Source organism: Amphiprion ocellaris, chromosome 20, assembly GCF_022539595.1.
Source record: "Amphiprion ocellaris isolate individual 3 ecotype Okinawa chromosome 20, ASM2253959v1, whole genome shotgun sequence".
Taxonomy (NCBI): Eukaryota; Metazoa; Chordata; class Actinopteri; family Pomacentridae; genus Amphiprion; species Amphiprion ocellaris.
This window is the reverse complement of record NC_072785.1, coordinates 8,218,577-8,242,105: the sequence shown is the minus strand read 5'-3', so window position 1 is coordinate 8,242,105 and position 23,529 is coordinate 8,218,577. Positions and strand designations below refer to the sequence as shown.

General features: G+C 40.5%; 2 protein-coding genes across 6 annotated transcripts in view; one reads left to right on the top strand and one right to left on the bottom strand.

Annotated features, from left to right (window-relative positions):
- Positions 1-8,717, top strand: part of slc7a14a (solute carrier family 7 member 14a) — a 37,172-nt gene extending 28,455 nt beyond the window's left edge. For all 5 annotated transcript variants that reach the window (XM_023271845.3, XM_035949035.2, XM_055005911.1 and 2 more), the window contains 5 exons: positions 965-1,173; positions 1,267-1,414; positions 2,821-3,316; positions 3,397-3,633; positions 3,971-8,717. In XM_023271845.3, coding sequence (XP_023127613.1) covers positions 965-1,173; positions 1,267-1,414; positions 2,821-3,316; positions 3,397-3,633; positions 3,971-4,263 — 1,383 coding nt within the window. In that variant the 3' untranslated portion in view covers positions 4,264-8,717. The remainder of the gene's footprint in view (positions 1-964; positions 1,174-1,266; positions 1,415-2,820; positions 3,317-3,396; positions 3,634-3,970) is intronic.
- A 2,242-nt stretch (positions 8,718-10,959) lies between these two features.
- On the bottom strand, positions 10,960-15,054 carry cldn11a (claudin 11a). Its single transcript, XM_023272167.3, has 3 exons — positions 14,586-15,054; positions 14,165-14,329; positions 10,960-12,356 (listed from the first exon to the last, which is right to left on the bottom strand). The coding sequence occupies exons 1-3, from the start codon at positions 14,809-14,811 to the stop codon at positions 12,094-12,096; spliced, it is 654 nt and encodes a 217-aa protein (XP_023127935.1). The 5' UTR covers positions 14,812-15,054; the 3' UTR covers positions 10,960-12,093.
- Between the last annotated feature and the right edge of the window lie 8,475 nt (positions 15,055-23,529).

Below are 23,529 nucleotides of genomic sequence, written 5' to 3'. Positions count from 1 at the left end.
TTTCCATGTACAATTTTCCTTTCATCCTCTTAATTGGGTGTCAGTGCAAATTCATGTAAGAGGGCGGTAAAGGAAAGAGTTATGCTGAACGAAGTTTTTGGGAAAGCCTCAGTCGCAGCAGGGGGCCGCATAAATGTGCAATCTGCAAACTAGTTGACAGTGAGCTAAAGTGGAGTCTGTAGGATGTAGTTAGGGAACAGCTTTGCTTTCTCAAATGAATATGTTTAACAAGGATTTGCTGCAGGATTCCCATCTAGATTAGTATATTTGACTGGTTCACACTCGCTGTCTGTACTAGCCAGTGCCTGGATTGGACGAAAGGTGAAAGGGCATCAGGTTACTAGCATGAAAACTGACCTCTCTATCTTCCTGTCTGTGTGGGGTTAGTCTTTTTTCTTTTTAATGATCCCTCCCTCTCTGTAATCTGTTCATGCAGATTCACCTCTTTTGCAGCACAGCATTTGAGACAGATGGCCCTGGTTGATTTCACACGCCAGACGCACACACATACACACAATGATAAAGGAGCATGACTAATGAACATTTTGCATGTGATGTGATGTGCAGTATGCTAAACATGCTAGCTGTGAGAAGCTAAGCTGTTAGAATGTATCTCAACACTTATCCGTATTAAAGGCCTAAATATTGATGTGATTCTATCGTTTAGTAGCTGTTGTGATGCGTTCAGTTACATGATGTGATTTTTAGCAGCTTTTTTTAAATTAGGTTTTTTTGTTGTCACTGTTTTCCCACCAAAGCAGGTGCCACATATTTGTGTCTGATATTTCTTCTCATAATGACTTTAAATAAAGCAACAAAAATGTACTTTTTCTTAGCATATAGTCACACTGGTTGTATCATTCCTTTCTATTTTTGCAAATTTTATGGTTTTTCTTTTCAAATGATCAAATTTCTAGTGAAATTCTTAATAATAACCAAAACTATGACTGTGTTTTCCATCCAGGTTTCTGTGATACTGACACTGATGGTGCCGTATAATGAGATCGATGCAGACGCTCCACTGATGGAGATGTTCGCCATGCATGGCTGTATGTTTGCAAAGTATATTGTGGCAGTAGGATCTATAGCTGGACTGACTGTATCTCTCCTGGGGTCCCTGTTCCCGATGCCCAGGGTCATCTACGCCATGGCTGGGGACGGCCTGTTGTTTAAGTGAGTCCACACAGTTATTTACTGTTGTTTATTTTGTAATCTAAATTATGTATGCACCTGAAACTCAGTCTACTCATCGTTGTGTGTGTTTAGGTTCCTGGCCAATGTGTCTTCCTACACAGAGACCCCAGTTGTAGCCTGTGTGGTGTCAGGATTCCTAGCTGCTCTGTTGTCCCTCCTGGTCAGCCTTAGAGACCTCATAGAGATGATGTCTATAGGAACCCTGCTGGCCTATACCCTGGTGAGTGCTGGATAATAATAGCGCAAACAAACATATACATAAACCATAGACCTGACTGCTTATGGAAGCTGGATTATGTCTGTGTATTACAGAGATTTATTCCCAATAGTTTATAACCTCGGGGCAATCTATAGCTGAGCTGCAGTTTTTCTTGATATGAACCAAGTGTGTTTTCCTGCTTTTCTTCTCTCATAATGCTACAACACTTACAGTGCATAAAGGAGTGGAGTGTTTTTTATACAGTTTTAGTGAAAAGAGCTTTACTCTTTGAAGGACCTCTTAAAGATTGCTCACAGCAGCAGGGATTTTGCTGGGAAAACTAATCCCTCCATAAATGATTTATATAGAATTATGAGATATCAGTAAATGCATGTAAACAGCAAGACCTAGCAGAGTCAGTAATACCAGGAAGCCTTAGCAGTTGTCGTTGGCATGTATAAAGGTTGGCTTAATACTTGTATATCTATGATGCATGGTAGGAGTGAAATTAGTGAACCGTTGGTCGTTGGTAGTGCATGAGACAATCAGAACTAGCAGAATGGTCCATTTGCTCAGTTGTCACATTAGACTGAAGTGAAATCATAAAAAATGTAAAACTGTAAATGTTGTCTACATCAAAAATCTGTATTTTTACTAATATTTTGCTCTTTTACAATGTTTGACCATAAAATCATATTACTTTTACTGTATTAAGTGACCACAAAGACACACAAAATGACAAAAAAGAGACATACAATAAAGAGACACAAAATGACTACAAAGAGTAATGAAATGACGAAAAAAGACACAAAATGACCACAGTTAGACAAAATGACGGTAAATATACACAAAATGACGGCACAGAAAACACAGTATGACTGTATAAAGACACAAAACAACTGCAAATAGACACATTATTGTAAAAACGCACAAAATGATGACAATAGACACAGAATGTTGACAAAGAGAAATAAATGACGGCAAAACATACGAAATGATTAAGAAGAGACACACAATGACAATAAAGAGACACAAAATTAATGTGAGTGGACACAGCCTGAATGTGGGTGGACACAAAATAACCACAAAGAGACACAAAATAACCACAAAGAGAAATGAAGTGATGGCAAAAGACCCAAAATAACCACAAATAGTCAAAAGTGACAGCAAAGACACACAAAATGACTGCAGAGAGACAAAAATTTCCCTAAAGAAACAAAAATGACTATAGAGAAACACACAAACAAAGAGACAAAAAAGAGAAACCAAATTGAGTGAAGCCTAACTTGCATAGAATGGCTACTCCAGAACAAAAATTTAGAAATAATTCTTGTTATGACACAGGCGAGTGAAAGAAAAAAAAAATTTGGTAATAGAGGGCCAGTCTTTTAATTTCTGAATAATGTCCTTCCTGTCCCGCTCGGCAGGTGAGCCTCTGTGTCCTTCTGTTACGTTACCAACCTGAAGGCGACATCCACGGCTTCGTCAACTTCCTGTCTGAGGAGCAGAATAACAAGAGGAAGGAAGGCGTCCTGGCCGAGTGCGAGAAAGACGCCTGCTCTCCAACCAGTGAAGCTGATGAATATGGAGGTCCGCCCACTAACACCTGCGGAGCCAAAAACCTGCCGTCGCTGGGTGACAACGAGATGCTGATCGGCAAACCAGATAAGAACGCGTACGCTGCCAGCCACCCCAACTACGGCACGGTGGATATGACCACTGGCATCGAAGCAGAGGAGTCAGAAGGCGGGATGTCCCGGCGGTTGAAAAAGCTGATCGGACCACGTTATTATACTCTGAGGATCCGACTCGGCCTACCTGGAAAAATGGACCGACCGACTGTAGCCACCGGCAAAACGGTCACCGTGTGTGTGCTGCTGCTCTTCATCTTCATCTTCGCTTTCTGCTCCTTTATCATTTTCGGTGAGAAGCAGTTAAAAAACAACTCTCACTCAAATACAACAACAGGATGTATGAATTCTCTTTTTTTTCTTTTCCTTCAGGCGCGAGTAGTATCGGGGAGGGTCGCTGGTGGGCATTGCTGCTGTTAGTCTTCTTCATTCTCTTCATCGCCCTGCTGATCATCATCATCCTCCAGCAGCCAGAGAACCCTAAGCGGCTGCCCTACATGGCTCCCTGTGTGCCCTTCGTACCTGCTTCAGCCATGCTGGTCAATATCTACCTCATGCTTAAACTGTCTGCCATCACCTGGATTCGATTTTCAATCTGGTGTCTTGTAGGTAAGCGATCGAATTCTTCAATGACAGTATATATTTAATCTGTATTTGTCTTGACATGAAAGTCCTGCTACATCTTTGTAGTTAGTTTTTTTTTAAATGTAAAAGCAGAATTGATGCTGACTGGTATCCTGCAGAGCTGCTTTTGTTTGTACACAACACTATTGGACATTTGTGCATTTTTTTTTAACTTTGTGAACTGTGCTCTTCTGACTCACTCATAGTAGGGGGGATTGTTTATAGGTTCATCAAGGGTTTACTCGTTTTCTGTTCTTTAGATTTTTATATTTGCTCATAAAATCGTGCCAGAAAACCTGCATCTGTTTGTGTGTTTCCTCAGGTGTGCTCATCTACTTCGGCTACGGCATGTGGAACAGCACGCTGGAGATCACGGCCAGAGAGAACGAGGTTCACGCCTCCACCTACCAGCGCTATGGCCAAGGCGTGGACGAGGGCTTCTGTGGCTTCGATGACGACTTCTACCCGCCTACCACTGAACCCTGGGGCGCTCCGGAGGGCGGATCGGGGCTTACCCCTCCTCCCGAGGTGAAACCAGAAAGTGACGGGATGCCGTCGAAAGGCCGAACCGTTGCCAATCGTGCCCTCGCCGAGGAGGATCCAATGGATTTCTGAAGGGACTGACTCTGTGTTACCCTGAATGTACTGCCTTTGTCTGCTGCCTGTGGGAAGGGAAGGGGAAAACAGTATGTGAGCGCATGAATGAGTGTGTGCGTGTGTGCATGCCTGCATGTGAGTGTGTATTTATTTGTGTGTCTAACCCTTGGCCTAGATAGTTTATTGGCAGTGGAAAAAGCATTTCTTTTCACCATACTCTACCGCCACGCTCGGCTCCCACACAAATGTGGACGTCAAGGTCATGAGCTTCTTACCACATTCGCTTGTTATTCACTTACCGGAGTCAACATCCCACACACAGAAAGAAAAGCGCGGACGTAGCAAGAGATAAAATATAATTTGGATCACGGCACTGTGAGCCGCAGTGTGTTAAGCAACTGTTTATGTTTAAGAACTATGGGATATAGGAGGGGAGAAGGTGATGAGATGCGACAGATGAATCAGCACCTCGCTTCCTGACGGGAAAGTGAGATGACAGCGAATGTCTCCCTCTGGCCTGATTTATCTGCTCAAACATGCTCTATGATAAAAACACCTAAATAACGCTGCTTTCTGTCCATCTTTTAAATGTTTCCACTGACCTCGAACTTCTAGCCCAAGGGACCAAGAAGTGGATTTGGAAAAAGGGGTGTTGATGTTTTCTGTCACAAATAGTACTTGGACTTTGCTTGCAATAGTGCCTTCATCTACTGTATGTGAGTTTCAGATTCTGTCTGTTTTCTACTTTAATTTTGCCTGTGTATGTGTGAGGGTACACTGAAACTCCACCTTTACATTGATTCTGTGCGTGTATAAAGTGTGTTTTACTTAGTATGTGTAGGTTTTTTGATTTATTTTTTTTTTTTGCTCTTCCGACATTGCCCCCGCATGAAGCTCAAAATCAATCCACCTGCATCAGCTCATGGTGCAGTGTAACCCATGCACATCAAAAAAGAGGAGAGAGTAGACTGTCAAAGTAGAAGGAGGTTGAATCCTGACTGACAATCTGAAGGGTTTATTGTGATGAATGTTATATTTTCCTCTTCAGTTTTTTCCGTGATGAGGTTCTTGCTGTTTACCGGGGCTGGAATGGAATTAATTTTTAGTTCATTCAGTTTGGAAAATGGATTTTCGTCATTGTTTGTATCTTCTCTCCTCAAGGAGAAAACAAAATTAGGGAAAAAATAACATATGGGTGAGTTGGTTCAGAATAGAGGGGAGGATTGATTTGTTCCTCTTTATGTTGAAACATATTTTCCAGACATCTTTCACGCAGAGAAGAGATGAGTCCCGGTGAGTTTCACTTTCCCTCTGAATGAACTGAAATCTAATCTCTCCTCTTCGATCTCTTTTTTCACCTCTCCTCTACATTTCATATCTACTTCCACTGCTCCTTTCGCTCTTCCAACTCAACTATTCCCTCATGCACTTGCCACTTCACCCTCCTCTTGATATCCATCAGGCCGTGTCATCGGGGGAGTTACCACTCTAAGTCACAAGTGATGGAGTGGGGATTGGTTTTCAGTCGGGATTTGTAACAGCAATCTGTTCGCGACCTGTCGATCCATTAGCTACTGTTTCACCAAAAGGGGTGTCTGCTATCGCTCTTCTGATTTGTCACCAGAGCATTTACTCCTCACCCTGTGGTTCTGTTCTGACCCAGTGAATCTCCCATTTTCCCCTTAGCTCTTCAGTTGTAGCTAGTGCTGAAGTCCCCCTCTTTACATGGTACCTACATTGATGCTACACCCTTGAAGATGTTGCATTCAGATCTAATCATGAGCCCGTTTGGCTCGATGCGTAGGGCGAGTAAGCTAAAGCTGCCATGGTGAGGGGTTTGATTCCATACGAAGAATGTAAGAAAGTTTATTCGTACAGCACTTTTCTACAACAATAAGGCATAAAAGCGATCGTGCAATGCATCCACTGGATTTTGGCACACTGTTACGTTATTATGTTGAGGGTAGGGGTGCTTCTACAGTAGCTGCTGCCATCTGCCCTGATCGTCCTCCTTGTACCCTTTTCCTTGTGCCCCCTGTTGCTGCATCTGTCCCTTCCGGGGAAGCCTTATTTGTCTAATGCACTAAATCTAAGGATGCCACGCTAAATCCCCACCCTACCTCTACTCCTACTCACAATCCACGATCTACACTCAAATAGGAATAGGCCCTTCGGTGTCGTCAAAGTGAAATCCTAAAAACAGCTCAGTATCACAAGCATTTATGCTCATATTGGATAATTCTGCAGCTTGCAAATGCAGGGTGGAGCATGCATATATTTGCAATGTAGTGACTCGTAGGGGTGTTGGGATTTGGGTGGTGGTTGGGTTTGAAAAGCACTTATCAAAGGACAGCAAGGGCCAAAGTGAGACTAAAGGCACCAAGGTCACATCCTTTGTGTGTTATAGTGACATGGAGGAAGTTTACTTTTTGCCACAGGATACATATTTTACATGCCAGGTAGACTTTACCCACAGTGCAACCAGCCACATCACATGTGGGATGTCAAACGCTAATATCAGCACAGCCTGGAGTGCTTCGAATAGACATGACAAAAACATGATATGAATTACATTGTTGATACTGAACGTAATCTGAGGTTTTTGCAGAATTCTCCAATATCAACATTTTGTCAAGCTGGGAAAAAACACAGAGCACATCGTAAAAAAAAAGATTTGCACATTATTTCACACACGTCCAAACACAAGCTCCATTTTGTACTAGTCAGCCAAAATACCACCTGGATCACCTCGTAACTCAGCCAAAAAGAATCCGACCGCTTTTATTTATTTATTTTTTTGCATTCATAGCTCAGCCAAAACAAAAAAGGTGAATTCAGGCGGTGCCATGCCTCTGACACTGGACTGTGCAGTCAACTTATTATATTATCTGCTCTGTGTGTGTGCATTAAGACTGTGTGAATGCATGTACAGTATGTTTGTGTGTGAGTGTGTGGTGTGTGTTTCCACGCCTGCACCTCAATGTGACCGTCCGGTGAATGTGTAGCATGCTTTCATGCACGAGGCCCAGACTTTAAGTGTCGTACTTGCATGTGGCGACTGATCGCAACGAGACATAATACAACACTAAACCCAACCAAATGCAGGCTCCGTTCTTATACCTGGGAACCTTTGTGCTCTGAGAGGATTTCACAGATGTTGTACAACCGAATAAGCTTCAAAAACACCTTTCTTCCTTGTAGTCATCACTGCAGGTTGGGTTTACAAACCCAAATCTTTTTCACGCTTCACAGCTCCATATTATGTTGATTAGGAGGAATTCTATACACTGAAAGAACATTTTTCATTTGCCAGGTTCAACTTAAATCACATACCTCCTTACCCAGGTATAAGAGCTATGGCTCCATTTGTAAAGGAACTAAAACATGTAGCAAAACTCACTGATCTGTGGGATGACTCCTCTCACATCCTCCCTCAACAATATGCCTACTTCTTGTATGTCCATCTTCTCGACCACAACCTCTGCAAGCCAAAGTCCACAACGTTTGTTTACTTTTCACGTACAGAAGACTGTAGTTTCTTCAAAGTGAACACCTAAGATACAACAGAGCTAACGACGTTTCTTGGGGAGGGTCTGCTAATAAGCTACTTTATCACAGGAGGACTGATTTTCTTTTTTTCCTCACGGTCAACAGTGCAATGATCATTTTTTAAAAAATCCTAGTTGCTAGTATTTCATGAAAAATTAAAAAGTATTAGTCTAGACTCCAATGGCTATATTTGTCCGGTGAAAAGTACAACCCTGACGGAGGAGTGAACTTAAAGAAAAAAGAAAAAAAAAGTATTTTTCTACAGCTGTTTCCCATCCACAGGCCCTCCTCGGGTAGGTGTGCACAGCAGAGCAGGGTGGAGTTATCGGCCTTCACTTTCTGTGTTTTTGTTTAATCACAAGGGGGCCTGGGAGAAACTGCTAAAAATATATTTTTACCAACCGTAGTCTCTCTAGAATGATAAAGCTCATTTATAAACCATAATCCTTTCCTTTGAAGGATTCTGAAATGGTTGCTCTCGACATCAATAGGACTGTAGAAGGTTTAGGAGTTCAGAGTACTACAGAAAAACATGCAGAAACTATTTTAATACAATTCTATGAAAAATGGCGTAGTCAAATCTTGCCACTATTGCTTTTAAAGTCAGCTACTATTCGTTTATTTTGTCTCGGAGAGGGCGTGCCATGTTCTTCCTGTGCTCTGTGTTCGCTGTGGCCAAGTGTCCAGTCAGTGTGTGTCGACTTGTTGAAATTGGCTTCTCTCGCAACAACTAGATATTGTTTTTTCTCTTCTGTATATTTTGGCACAAAAGCTGTATAACGTAGTTGTTTTTTATGTTGATTTTTTTAAAAAGGTTTTCTTCCATATGTGTGGTTCTTTTTGCTCCTGGGTGCACTGTTTTTTGCTGAGTTGTTGATATTGCTTCCATGCAACAATGAAAGTTATTTATTGCAAATACCAAACAGAGGCTCGCTCATTTATTCACCCATGAGATGCACATACATACACATCAGTTATATAACGGCTTGATGCATGTTTGTAATGGAGATGAAACATGACTCAGATGTTTTTCCATATTTTGCCAGATATGGTGAACATGGCAACCTGCTTTTAGGTCAGGTTTGGCCTGATGACCTAAAATGCTATCCAAAAATTCCTCATTAGAGTCCTACGCAACCAAACTGCTGGAACAGTTGAACATTTTGAGAAATATGCAAGTTTGCAGAGAGTGAGATTTGAGGATAAACCACTAATAGAAATTTTGTCATTGTTTGGGTTTTATATTTTACTGTATTAAAGCCAATCTGGGGATTTATGTTGTGGTGGTATGTAGCACCGTCCCTTTGAAAACAAACAACAAAATACATTAAGTAGTGCTATTGTCATGTCTGTGCAATAATTACGTGGCTTAAAATGTATTATTTTACATGACAATGAGCCAGGTGAGCTGTGTGAGCTTGATGCTAAGCTAAGCTAACCTTTTCTGGGCTCTTGCTACATTTCACAGACATGGAAGTGGTATTGATCCTCTCACCTCTCACTTGCCAAGAAAGTAAATAAATGTGCTTCTCAAAGTGTCAAACTGCCGTTTTATCAGGTGGAAATACTGTCATCTCACTGAGGTGTCACAGAGTTGCACAACTACAAGGGCAGAAGTCCTAAATAACAAACATATCAATTATAAAATAGCATTAGAATATGAATTTCAAACCTGTAAATTGTTATTTGCTAAAGTTAGCATCTTTAGAATCAAAGAACAGGGACATGTTTATTTGCAAAGAAGCTTGGCCCTGATGGGAAACCAGACAGTAGACATCATACCACACGATGCTGATGAGAAAGTGACAGAAAATATGTTAAGTTGGGAATAAAACACAGAGCCGTTGATTATAATAAACACATATGAATTGTACTGAATTAACAGCGCTGAATAGCAAATTACATTATAAAATCAGGAATGCAAAATGGTGCAAGTACAAGCAAACTCTAGACATTTGCAACTTATATTGACACATGCATACTCTAATTCACCATGTCTCCCAGATTCATGTAAAATGTTAAAGTATTCGTTGTTATTTGCAATATTTAGTGCCTCTTGCATTCACCACCGGTGTAGCTTCAATACAGCGGAACACAACTGTGCTTTGACTGGAGCATTTCATCTTCACTCCCTTTTTCACAGGAAAAATCTATGTAACGCTAGAACATTGTTACTATTTTTGTTTAATTTTTTCCACCGCAGACAGGAAAAAGTTTGTGGCTGTTCATGGGAAAAAGTGATTGGTATTCTGGGTAGAAAATATAAATAGACAAACCAGGTTGATAGCAGTGGATACATGAGAGTAGAAAATTAAATACATAATCAGAAAATAATTGCAGGAGAAGATTGAGTATCACAGAGTAATGAAGCCGGTGAATGAGAATATCCAAGAGGAGATGTTCAAGCCTCCTTAGTTAGCTTTGTTGTTGATAGACAGCAACTTTAGATGTTAAAGTGTAGCATATCATAACACTACAAGCCTCTTTCAGCAATACAGGACAGCTTGTTTGCCCACTAGACTCCCACTGGCCTCCTGTGGCCTCGATGGCTCTACGCCTGGAACAGCATCACATTTCAGGGAATAGACACACACACTGACATGATCACACACCTGCAAACACAAGCATGCCAGAAAATTCACATGCAAATGGCATGCAGAAATACAGCAGCTGGGTGGAGAAGAGAGTGCAGTCTATCAGAGAAATGACTGTGTGTTCGAAGACAAACCGAGGACACTGAGATAGCACATATTGTTTCCAAAGAGTCATGTAATATCTGAGTCAGTGACCTTGCTATGGACACACACCGGACGCAATTATCTTTCTCAGTTGCATGCTATGTGTGTGGTTGACAGGGAAGGCTGTGTGGCTTTAAGACTCCTCTGTGCTGATCTAACTCAAGGTCACTGAGTCAAAATACTTCATGTTTTCTCATTTTCTTCAGCTCAGCGCCACACAAACATCCCTCTATGTCCTGAAACTGCAACAAAAATCATAACATACAGTTTGTTCCAGCACAGTGATTACCAGATATCTCACATATACGTCACTTACAACATCTACTCGCTATCTGCACTGTGTTTCTACCATAAATCATCAAAATGACGCATGAGATGAGCATAACTTGGTGCAATAGTGACAAGCTGCACTTAAGACAAAGGCAGATTTGATTGTTTTTGTGTTTATTGTTGAAATTTACACAAACAACAAATCAGTGAAACAATAAATAGCCATAGCTAACACTGCTTCTGTACAGAAATATCAGGTTCCTTCAGCTTGGGAATATCACGTTCCACATATTCCTTCAACAGAAGCAGGTTCCTCCGTTGCACACTAATGAAATATATTTGAAGCCAGACATTTTTAAGATGTTTAATGAAAATGTACAAGGCCACATGCTGCTTTTTTTGTCACATAGTTATTGTTTAAACCGGATATAAGAGCAAGTTAGTCAAATGAAAACGTGTAACAGAACTTTAGTCTATGAAACTGAATGACAAGAGTTGAATGTTGAACTCTCCAGGAAATTATTTCAGTGCAAATACTGAGACTCTAATACAGACTGTAATACTGCTGGCTAAAGCGCTCCAGTGAAATTTATGTTCCCATCATGCCACCATCATTCTGTGGGGCTCGGAAAAAGCACAGTACTATGTTATTTTAATTAAGTCTATCACTCAGAAAGCAAATGTGCGAAAGAGTTGTACAATACTGTCAAAGAAAGATGAATGACCGCAAACAATGTTAATGAAGACATTTTCAATTCCAAGCATAATACTGCCTTACCCTGCTTTAATAAAAACAATAGATCATCGATCATGATATTATTTGGCTTTAAAAAAAAACATATTTACCAACAAAGGCAGTTGTAAGATTTCATTTTGTGGTACGTAATATAAAAATAGAAGTAATATAGAATATAATATCTCAGTACACAAGGCTGCTGAGCAGGCAGTTACTCAGGAGGTTGTACAGTTATGTAAGAGTGAGGAGAGTCCACACCACACCCAACATGAGGAGGCTGGAAGACACAAAAACAATACACTGGTGGAAAAAAAAAGCAAACAGTCTTTTATATGTGGAGTTGGATGAATGTTTGTGTGCTCATTCAAGGATTATTTTCCTTCACATAAAACAACATGAATGAGTGTGTGAATGTGTCTCTTCCTCTGCCAGTATAGGTTTGAATGTAAATGTTATTGTACTGATTGGGAATACATGTGTTTGTTTGCTCTTGTGCACGTCTCTATATACACACCGCAGTCCCCTACGCATCCACGTGGGATTTATCTAAAAATCTCACACGTGGGCGCTTTTGGCATGATTGGTGGAAGAAGCGGCTGGCAGATTGCCGCCTCCCTGTTTGGAGTAGTAAAAGTGATTGTTTTCCTGGTAGGAGTGGGAGGAGGAGGAATCTGACGAGCAGGTGGCAATGGACCCACCCAGCACGGAAAAAATAGTGCCCACCCATCCAGCGTAGAGGGAGAAGCCGAACGACATGAGGCCACCCTCTTGATGGGCCCCGATGGGAAACCAGACGGTGGACACCATCCCACAGATTGCTGAGGAGAAAGAGGAAGTATTTAATTATGAATAAAAATGGTCCTGCTGATTAGAGCAAATACACATGGACATCTTGTACTGGCCACATGTTACTGAATGTAGAATCGCATAATGAAACTGGGCATGCAAAATGGTGCAAGTTAAAGCGAATTCTGCAGCAGCTTATATTAAAACAGGCAAACTAAAGTAAACTGGGATTGCTAAAAGATGCTGCAAAATTTAGCAAAATACATACAAACATCATGTGTGATTACAAATTGCTATCTCTGAATGCAAATAATGAAACTGGGACTATAAAATGTAGAAACATGAGCAATCTGTGCACATATTCAAGCTATATTAAAGACTTCTAGGTTGAAACTTGAAGTACCCATGATAGATTTGGGGGTGCAAAATGGCACTACTGAATATTAAACACACATTTTAAAACCCTACACAGTGCTGTCTTATAATATTTTTTAAGGGGTGCAAAATGGTACACATGAATTCTGTCTATACACATATATTAATATATTGATAAATCTATGTCAAAATTATCCTCAAAGAATATAGAAAAAAGACAATAAAATGTAACTAAACTAGGGATGCAAAATGGTCCAGCATGCAAGAAGAAATTATGCACAACCAAGGCTACATGCTGGAGTAAGTACAGCTGTAAACACATAAAATCTGAATTATGGATCTACATTCCAACTAAACTTGCAACAGACACTATGGAAACCACCACACATTCTCATGCACTGAGTATGCCTATTAGATTTTTTACTGTAAGTCTGACAATAACAGATTAGGAAAAATATGATAATTAGAATAATATTGGCTTTATATAAGCTTTGGCTTGAACTACAGAAGAAGGGTTTATTGTTGCTATTGTTAAATCTGTATAAATATTGAACTCCCTTTATGGCTGACAGGGACATATTTAGTATAAGGTGGGCTCCTGCCAGTAAATGCACAGAAAAGAAATAGTGATACCATGACTAAATTGTGAATAAGCTGTACTGCAACAGGCAAAAACAAAATCCCAAATAATGAGTGGACTTAACTGATACTTCAAGGAAACAGTAAACAAATATAATTAAATTTGGGCTTAAACTAATTATTGCTGGGAGCTTTTTTGGTGCTGTATAGTGGAAGCGATAGGCAACACAACAACTAAATTTTTAATCTGCCATGAAACTCAGCTCAAACAAAATCCGCCTTGATGTAAAAATATTCTACTTTAACCAAATCCTTTCAGGTTTATCTTTTAAGCTTTGAAGTAAAAGCATCAACTATTGTGTCATGACTATGTTTGTAATGTGGGGATCTGTTTTGTTCTGGGGAGGAAAAAAGAGCACTGAAAAAGTCAAATAATATGGACACAGGTGTCGAAATGTCATTTTAGGGACACAGGCGGTGGGAAACGCTACAGCATCAGTGAAATATTTATAAGCACAGTAAACTGGGCAATTGTGGGAGGGAGTTCCCATGTGGTTTAAGACAAAAGCAGGGTGTGGATGAGAGTAGGTGGAGGAGAGGAATGTGATGAGGTCCGGGGGGAAGGGTTCAATGGAACAGGAACATATAGTGCGTCTGTATGAATGCCTGCATATGTGTCCACCCATGGGAGGAAAACAATCATATTCAACATCCTCTGCTCTCAGCAGCTTGTAAGCATTCGAGGGGAGGTTAAAAGAGGTCACAATCAGGAAGGCTAGAAGAAATATGTGGATGTGAGTGTCACACAATGTGTCCAGCTCTGTTTAATGATTTACTGGTTTAGTTGGTATCCACTAAAATGCAGAAATAAAGTTGCGTCCCTTACCAACTATGAGTATCAGCACTCCTCCCAGGACGGTGCGTTTGTTCTTGGAGCTCTGAGGTTCATTGCCAAGACTGATGCAGGGCATGGACATAAGGAGTATTCCCACCGCTGGGAGACCTAGGATTGAACCTGTGATCATCAGGGCACGAGTCGTCTGGATGTAAGCTGTAGAAATAACACAGGAAAAGTAAAACTTCCATCAGAAACTCAAAGACAAAGAGAATTAATATTGATAAATCTTTGGATGGATCAGGAATGGAAATTTAGGACCTAATGTTTAATCCTGAACATAACAGATCATTTGATCAGAACAAAGAAGAAGGGTTGGTTACATGACGTGTTAAACGAAAGAAAAAACTTTATAAAGTATGTATCTACATTTGTAAAAACACTAAACATATGTGCACAGAACAGTGTCTACCTGGCAGGTCAAGGATCTGCGTAAGGGAGACGCAGTGGTAGAGTCCTGTGGAGATGACACATTCCGCCCAGGGTCCCTTCTCCCCCAGCTCATCCATCTTCTTGCAGGTGTTAAAACCGTATTTACACATAGTCACCCAGTCATTGGTGGCCGTTGCGATCACGATGCCCAGCCATCCGAGGCAGCTGAGGAGAAAGCCGCTCAGTTGGAGACAGGAGTTCGCCATGGTGCGCGCTGTGCGTAAAGACCACTTGTCCCGAGTTCGAAACCGTTAAAAAGCCTAAAATTAGCAAAGTTGAGTTGATGTTTTTTCTTAAAAATGACAAAGTGTGTATTGATACAGCGTTATTTATATTCTTAAAGTTGATATTCCACCATACAAGTGAGTCCAGTGTTACTTTTCTCCTTCCAATTTAGTAATTCCATCAATTGAGGTCTGTTGCGCACTCCAAAAGAATGAAGCTTTCACACCATCATACAGTGTGTTTTATAGGGGGAAGTTCAGTAAAAGGGGGGGAAAAGCTATCTTAAAACTTTCAGCCAATCAGGTACTTAGCTTACTCAGAGGAAAATAAAAAAGAGCACTTTTATTGTCTCCAAAAAACTAGAAGCGCACTGCCCCTTTCTTGCATCCAGTGATTCAGCCTGTTGACTGGACAGAAGTGGCTGAATTGGGAGCAGAGGCGAGTTAACAAGAAAACTGCTGCCATCTACTGGTCGCTTTGCATTTCTTTGGGTCTAGTGTCATAAATGCGTGATCTCCCACAAAGTAACCTTATTGTGCCTGAACGGGATTTGCAAACCCTTCTGGATGCGTAAGTCAAACTTTAAGTTGATTAAATAACAAAAGTAAATGCAGTTTTTGTACAGAATGCCCCATTCCAGGCAGTCTGAATATTATTTAGACATTATGCTATTTAATTAGTATTATTTATGTAATGATGTAAACATTTATTTTCTATTTATATAGACTAAATACTCTTCTGGTGAAGTATAAAGTGCATTATTTTGCACTGAAATGTAGTGGAATAAGAAGCAATACAAACTGGGAAATGAGAAGCTGCATTTACTGACTCTTCGCCATTATATATAATCATCTTAGAAAATTAAAACAAACGTTTGTAAGCCAGTGGAGGAAAAATGCAATGCAAGTAAGAATAAACATCCCTCACATGGGAAGTACATGCACCAGCATCCAACCCAGCCAGCCTCCATCCATTATTCTGTCTCTTTATTGTCCTCATGCTCTTTTATGATTGCTCATATATGCCCACACACACATATGTAGTTGCCCACATTTTGCACATGCGTACTGTCCAATCAATCATCGAACCACGGTGCACTTTACATGGCAACCATAAATCTCTGTATATATAAAGGTACGTATACCATTACCCTGGATTCTGTGTTTATAGCACTAATTAAATGGTTCAATCCATCTATGTTGGAACCAGTGGTGGACCTGGATGAAGGCCACCCACTTAGAGCTGAGGATCAACCAATCACAAAGCTTCAAAGACACAGCTTCAAATCTAAATGAAAGAAAATTCAATCAATAACAATTTTAACATGCTCTGTAAAGTATGGGACAACTAAAAATAAAGTTTTAATGTACCACTTTATAATAATTCTGTTTTCCAGTGTCAGCAGCATTTTGTAACTCTGCCCACCTCTGTGCCTTTTCTTGAATTTGATGCTTGCAGTTTATATTTTAAATATACAAAATAAATGGATTTGTCACGTGACAGTGCCACCAGGAAGTTCATTGTCACCTGATGGATGGTCAAAGCTGGGCCCTGGGGGATTTGTCGCCATATCAGGTCAGCTATTGACGCAAATTCACTACAGATCATGTTACCAGCAGTTGCTTTTCTACTTGATGCAGCCTGTGAACATTATGAGAAGTAGCAGAGACACATCTTGGGGGATAAATGATATAATTCAGTCTCTGAACGCCCCACATGAGAGAGAACACAGTGATCCCACTCTTCTCAGCGGTGGAACACACTGTCCACGGTGGTCTAAAGTGAAATAACACCAGTGGAGTCATCTCAGGTAAGACATTTACAGTCCTTTCTTATCTGCGGTGTTTTGGTTTGCTGTGCACATTTTACTCAGCTGTTTCTACGAGCCAGCAGGAGTGGATGAGTTTCTGCAGATATGTGCACCAGGCTTAGACTGCTGTGTTCTGATGGCTCATTGGTTTGTGTGTGTGTGTGTGTGCTTTTTATCCGTGCGTATGGTTTAACTTTGCCCCACCTGCGTGCGGTGGCGCACCTGTGCGTTATCTCCGCTGATAAGAGCGCACAGGTGCCAGGCTGGTTGTTCATCACGGCTTAGTTGTTGAAGCAATCTAATCGAATGTTGGCAATCGGATTGAATTGACTATTGAAAATGGGTCGTTCAAAGGGGGAAAAAAAAGTTTCTGAAATTCTTATTTATGGTCTGGATCAAACCTTTGCATATTGTTTTCCAAAACTTTTAGTAGGATTTCTGTGATCCAGAAAATCAGGATTATCCAGCAGAAAGGTACAAGGCAGGAATAAAATGTACTTTACAACTGGTCAAATACTACAATAGATGCAGTATTTATGTATTTATTTATATTTTGCACTTGATATGTTTAACCATTACAGTGATAAAGTAGATGGAAGATCTTTGCCCCCATAAAATAATCCTCCAAACAGCTGTCAGTATTGAACATTTACCATCATTCATCACCATATATTAATTTAAAAGGCATAATCTACTGATTTATTGTGCCTCTTAAAATAAGAGTTCCAGTAAATTGGTGTCTTCACAATTACAGAAGAACTTTCTTTTCTTAGCTAATAGGCAGTTTGCCGTTTTTATGACTTAAAGCACATAATGTATTTGTGAGTAATGTATATTTATTTGTTTCTTTTTGCTTGCCATGATTCAAATGAGAGGCCATACTGTGTAAAATGAACTGAAAATGGAAGGGGATGTTTCTTGGTGTTTTTTGTGCTGACTTCTCTTTCAACAAAAACACTTAAAGTGAACCCATGCTGCCTATGATAGTTCTTCACATAGCTTGTAACCTAAATTGTGATCTTTATTCCCGTTTTGAGTTTCAGTAATACAGATTTGGTGATCTTGGAAAGTTTGTGTCTGGATCAGGCTGATCTAATCCATTACTGCTTTGAAAAACTAGCTCAAAAGTAAACTGGATTAAACCTGGATAGCAAAACATTGGATATCTAGATCTGGATAATTTTGATCCAGATTAATCTTTTTGAACAATTTGGTCAAGTTGTTTTGTTTTCAGTTTGTTTGCAAGTTACTTCATGAACATTGTTTTATTTCACCTCTTGATCTTAGAGGTATACCCATCTTTTTCATTGCTAATCCCACCCACAATATGATTTCTGGTTACGCTTTAGCTTCAAGTATGCAATTCTTAGACGTTCTGCATCCTGTTGGTCGTCGCAGATTCTCAGAAACCACTGATTAATAGTCCACATCATCAACAGGGGGCGATATAGCACAGCAGTGGTCCTCGGTTGACATTCAGGTGTTGTAGGGCATAGTGTTTCCTTCCTCCCGTCCTTGCTGGATGGAGTTAAGTAAGTCCTCCATCACTCACATCAGTCCAGTGACGTGGCAGCAGCATAGCAATCAGTCTGAGAGGATGACAGTAGACCTACTGAGACGCTTCAGATACTTGCACAAGGTCACTGACTGTCATGGCATGTTTGGCCCACTTATTTCTTGTATGTTTTGCCCATTGTTTGTCTGGTCATGTTATAAGACTTGTGATTACTCTGGCTGGTAGAAGGGACACGAATCTCGATTCTCTTTTCTTTTTTTTTTGATCTCATGTGATTCAGATACGGTGTATGTCATGAATATCTAAACAGCTATTTTCAGGTCTGTTTCTTTTGTGGGCAACAACAATCGTAGGTGAGAATCCCTGAGCTTTAGAGAAGCACTCTTCCTCTGAACGTATCCATCATAACTCTCAAGTTGGCGCGGAGAGTGTGCAATTTTTCACTTCAGTGATGTATCTCAGCAGCATTACCTTATCTTACCTATCAAAATCTAACACGCGCTGCATATTTTTTTAATTCAACCAGGTGCGGTGAGTAGAAAAAAAAGAAAAGAATAAGACTACAATGTATCAGCAGGATGACAAAAGCTGCAGAAAAACTAAAGTTGTAATGACGGTGCTGTATCTTGTTAAAACATGGCCAATATTTCTGTACCTGCATCAAAGCGGAAACTTTCCTGTGATGATAATCAATTGTGGCTTTCTCTGGGGTCCACTGCAGGAGGTATTGAGTTACAGTCCCAGTGTAGCGTTGTTATATTTAAAAGAGACTACCAGGTGCTCTAAGGCTGTGTTTTTACTTTTTCCAGTGCTTTTAAGAAGGCAAATGAGTTTTACTTAGGTTAGTTAATGCTCTTAATGAAATTTAAGCCTTCTGCTAAACAATCTACAAGCCCCCTGACACTGCTCTTGTCTGCCCAGCAGCCTTCATACTAGCTGATGTGTGAACATAACGTGGTTATGATCTGGCTTTTCATGGTCAGTGGAGATGTTTGGGCTTTTGTGGGGTTACGTTTTAGTCTGACACTTGTTAAATTCCCTCTCTGCTCCTCGATTCAACCCCTCAAAAGTCACCTCTCTGTATTAAGATCACATATTTAGATTTTTTTTTCCATGAAAAGAACCCATTCCTGCCTTAAAATGACTTGTCCTCTGTCAATAAATGAAATCTGCACTTCTGTCTCAGTGCAGCTCAAGCACATCAGCTCACACAGAACCTCTTTATGCTACACAATGCAAAGTGGTAATATTGGAGTTTTTTAGCCATACTGTCCCATAAACCGATTCTGTAGAAGAATAATGGTACAAAAAGCCCAACCTTGCAGCAGAGTGTGTTGTATGTCAACAAAATGAAAAAAATATTTATGAAATATGTATTTGTACCACCACAGGTTAATTAAATGCTGTCTGTATGCATGTCATACTAGTGTAGTTCATTGGGGTAAGTAGTCTGAGCCAGTCAGCCATGCACAGTCCTGCACTTCATCTCTCTATTGCTCACCATCATTCTGTATCTATCTATCTTCTCTCTCATCCCTCTAATAAAGATGGACGTGGATGGGCGGATAGATGGATAACTTTGATGAACTGAATCAAAGACAGAAAAAGAGAGCGAGTGCATAAGGTTGAGAGAGCATAACAAATAGAGAGTCAAAAAAAAAGAGGAAGTAATGTGAGCATGAGCAGAGAATATCCCACTATGATTCCCAGAGCAGTTTGTCTGATACTGGACGAGTGAGGCGGCAAGGGAATGGGAATATTATGCTAATGGACTGAGAACTGCAACAGCGACACTGACATAGAGAGATGATGGGATTCTGTCCCTCCTGGGGAGGGGGAAAAAAGGGGTGGTGTGCGTGTAGACTGTGTATAAGTGTGTGTGTGGACAGGGCACCTGAACAAGGAAGAAGAAAGAGTGCGACAGAGTAACTTCTCTCTTACCCTTCATGCTGTCAGAGGTGTCAGTCAGCCAGCTGGAAGAGATGAAGAGCAATGACACGCTCTTTGTCTCGGCAAACCAAGACTACTGGTCCAGTTCAAGAGGTGGTGTTGCACTCGAAGGGAATGAGTTATGAGTGGGGAGGTGAAGAGGAGCAATGATCGAGCGATTGGAGGAAGAAGGGAACCTTTTTAGGCCGGCCCACTGTGATGGAGTGGCAGCCATACTGGATGAGTCATCCTGGCCTAGGGGAATGATAGGTACTTTTTCAAATAGTTGTCAAGTCACATTCCGTGATTAACAGGAGGCAGAAGCCGAGGAGAGGACGATCAGTTTTATTCCAGAGCGGAACGGTGACGTGATTCAAACTGATGAGGATTCAATCAAAGCGCTACACAGTTGATCTGATGAGAAAAAACAATATGCGTCATTTAATTGTGAGACACACAAAGCATCTGGTGGGGGAAGTGTCATCAAGCAGTTAGAGTATCAGGTTTCATAAAGCTTGTCTCGTTTTTTGGAACGAAATGTTTTAGTGTACCCACAAATTCTATTTCCTGACATTCTCCCTGGATTAGTGTTTCTCAAAATTTAAAATGGGGAAAATCAATTCAGCTCGCAGGTTCAGATTTATTCTTTCTGCCGAGGACTTATGTCTCTGTTGGACTTATGTGCGTCTGCTGGTCATGTAGTTCTCAAAGAACTCGTTTCTCCAGGAATGATGTTGAAGTTTTGTCACGCAACTTGCACATTAGGTGAATTTTGGCATAGTTTTTCGTTGACATTCCTGTATTTAAATGTAAGATATTGTGACATGTTCAAGTAAAATTAGCCCAGATCCTCTCACTTTTAAGTTCTTAGTTGCGCTGGTGAAAATTATTTTATATCCCTGGCTCTGTTCTTGGTGTTAATAGGCATCTCCTGTCAGGATTTTGCAAAGACACGATTAAGATGGATTACACTTACTGTACATCTTCTTCTCCCTTGCTGATCCATCCCTCACATCATTTCTTGTCATAATGTTATCTGAGCATTCCATCACCTGTTTGGCATACATAATGCACTTTATATGTTGTTCTAAATTTTGCACAAAAGCTTTGACATTTTTGGGCATTTGCTCATAAATAATCACTTTAAAACAGATAGACAGAGCCAATGTGCAAGAATGACATCAGTGGTCATGTTTGGCATTGGATCCAACAGTGCCTCAATGCTGCTTTATGACTCCACACACACTTATATGTTTGGTTTGAGACTGCGCTGTAGATGACAGAACAGACGGAGTGCGTTGCTGCAGTGGGAGCAGAGTCACAACTTGATTTGTGTCTAATCCTCCAGTGTGTCTGCGGCGTAGCAGCCATCACTCACCGCTAACTGTGTTAGCCATTAGTATCAATTAATCTCAACAAACGCTGTTGGCCATTACACTCAATACATCACCACAGGCTCTGCTAACTATATACCACACTGCACATAACAAAGCGGCGCAGCCCCGTCGCTCTGTGGGAGAAGATGAGAGATACATGTGTCATCACCCATATGGGATGAAGATGTGAGAGGGAGGAAAAGTTTCAAATAGAAAGAGTTAAGGAGGAGAGGAGCAGGGGAAAAAGAAGGTGGAGTATAACTCATTCTGGCACACCTCTGGGACTGGGTTGCGCAGACTCTGTCAACACAGTAAATATATTTTAGGTGTTTGTCATAATAGTTCATTAGTGCTGGGACGAGATTTACATAGGTAGCAGGGGTGAGGAGACTGGATTAAGAATGGGGCATTTCATCTTGCAAAATACATGTCGGAAACTCTCATATATAAACATATTTAGAAACTCCCTGGCACCTCACCTCATAAACTTATTTCCATTAAGCCTGAACTCCCCCCTTTTCCTCCTTCTCTATCCCTCCATCACTATTTTGCTCCCTCTCTCTTTCCAAACTGCTTAAATTAGCCTCCTCATCATTCTGCTCTTTATAATCCTCATCTCCTCCTTTTCCTCCCTCTCCTCTGTTGTCACCAGGAATAGAATAATCTATTGCTCTTTACATGGTGGGCTGTGCATTATCTAATATAGGAGATGGGAATGTGTTGGGCAGTGAGACAGAGAGGGAGAGATGGAGAGATATAGAGAGAGGGAGCCATGTCACCACTCGTATATCATTTTGATGAGAGACTCTGCAGTGCTGGACAAGAGTTGAAGTTGGGCCATATGTAAACCATACAGGATTCCATTACATCACTTAAAGGGACAGTTCGACATTTTGGGAGATGTTTTTCGGGGAGTTTTCTCAGAAGATTGCCATAAAAGTCAAGTGTGTTTAAGTGCAGAGTGGATGTGTTTAGCATAGCTTAGTGTCAGTGTTGGCAGCAGGGAACACTTGGCATCAAAAACAAATGTCTATACCCACAGTCCTAAAGCTGACTTATTGCCATACATAGACAGAAATGTGATGCAACAATTTGTGATTGTAGGTAGAGTTTGGGTAGGATAGCATCGCTGCCTGTAAAGTGTGTAGACAGATGTACAAGCATGGCACTTGGCAGCAAATAGTGCAGTCACAGCCCAGAATGTAAGATAAATTAACTAAAACATTTGAATTAGTGTGTTTTAAAGGAAACTTTGGGCAGAACTATGCTTACTGCTCAACCTATGTGTATTCTTTATGCTAAGCTAGGCTAAACATGAAGCCAACTTATTTCAGAAAATGACCAAGCATATTCTCCTCAGCCTGAAATTTTGAGGTATTTGAAGTTGCATTTTAAAAAAAAAAGTCATAAACCTTGGGTGAATTCTGACATTTGTCTGTCATATAGCATTTTATTTTGTAGCAACACAGCTTTACTTTTCGCACTGCCTTGTTTTCAGGCAGCAGTCGACTGTTTTTAGCAAACAAAGCTGGGATGAAAATGTGATTAAAAAATTCCAGCACATAATCTCCCTTAGAATGTTAAAAAAATAAAAATAAAAATAGTTAAAACACTAGAATTTGTGTGTTTTGAAAGGAAACTTTGGGCAGAGCCATGCTAACTGCTCCCCCTGTGTGCATTTTGTATGCTATACTAGGCTAAACATAAAGACCAGCCAGCTTGTTTTAGAAAATGTCAAAGCATGCATCCTAAAATAAATTTTTTTTTTTGTCTTTAAAGCGGCATTAATCAAAAGTGATAAACCTAGGGTAAATTGTGACATTTTTGTGTCTTTTAGCTCATTGTTTTGTAGTAGCACAGCTTTAGTTTTTGCACTGCCTTCTTTCCAGGCACAGCAGGTGACTATTTTAAGCAACGGGGCTGTGGTAAAAATGCAAGTAATGCTCCCAACTATTGCTGATCAAGATATAATTTTAGCACATAACTTCACTTAGAGTGTCAAATAAATTAGTTAAAACACGTTAATCAGTGTGTTTTTTAAGGAAACTTTGGGCAGGTCCGTGCTGAC

Coding starts and splice junctions, on each gene's coding strand:
- cldn11a (XM_023272167.3), bottom strand. CDS start 14,811: ATGGCGAACTCCTGTCTCCAACTGAGCGGCTTTCTCCTCAGCTGCCTC. Junction 14,330..14,585: donor GCAGATCCTTGACCTGCCAG/GTAGACACTGTT, acceptor TTATTTCTACAG/CTTACATCCAGACGACTCGT. Junction 12,357..14,164: donor AGTGCTGATACTCATAGTTG/GTAAGGGACGCA, acceptor CTTTCTCCTCAG/CAATCTGTGGGATGGTGTCC.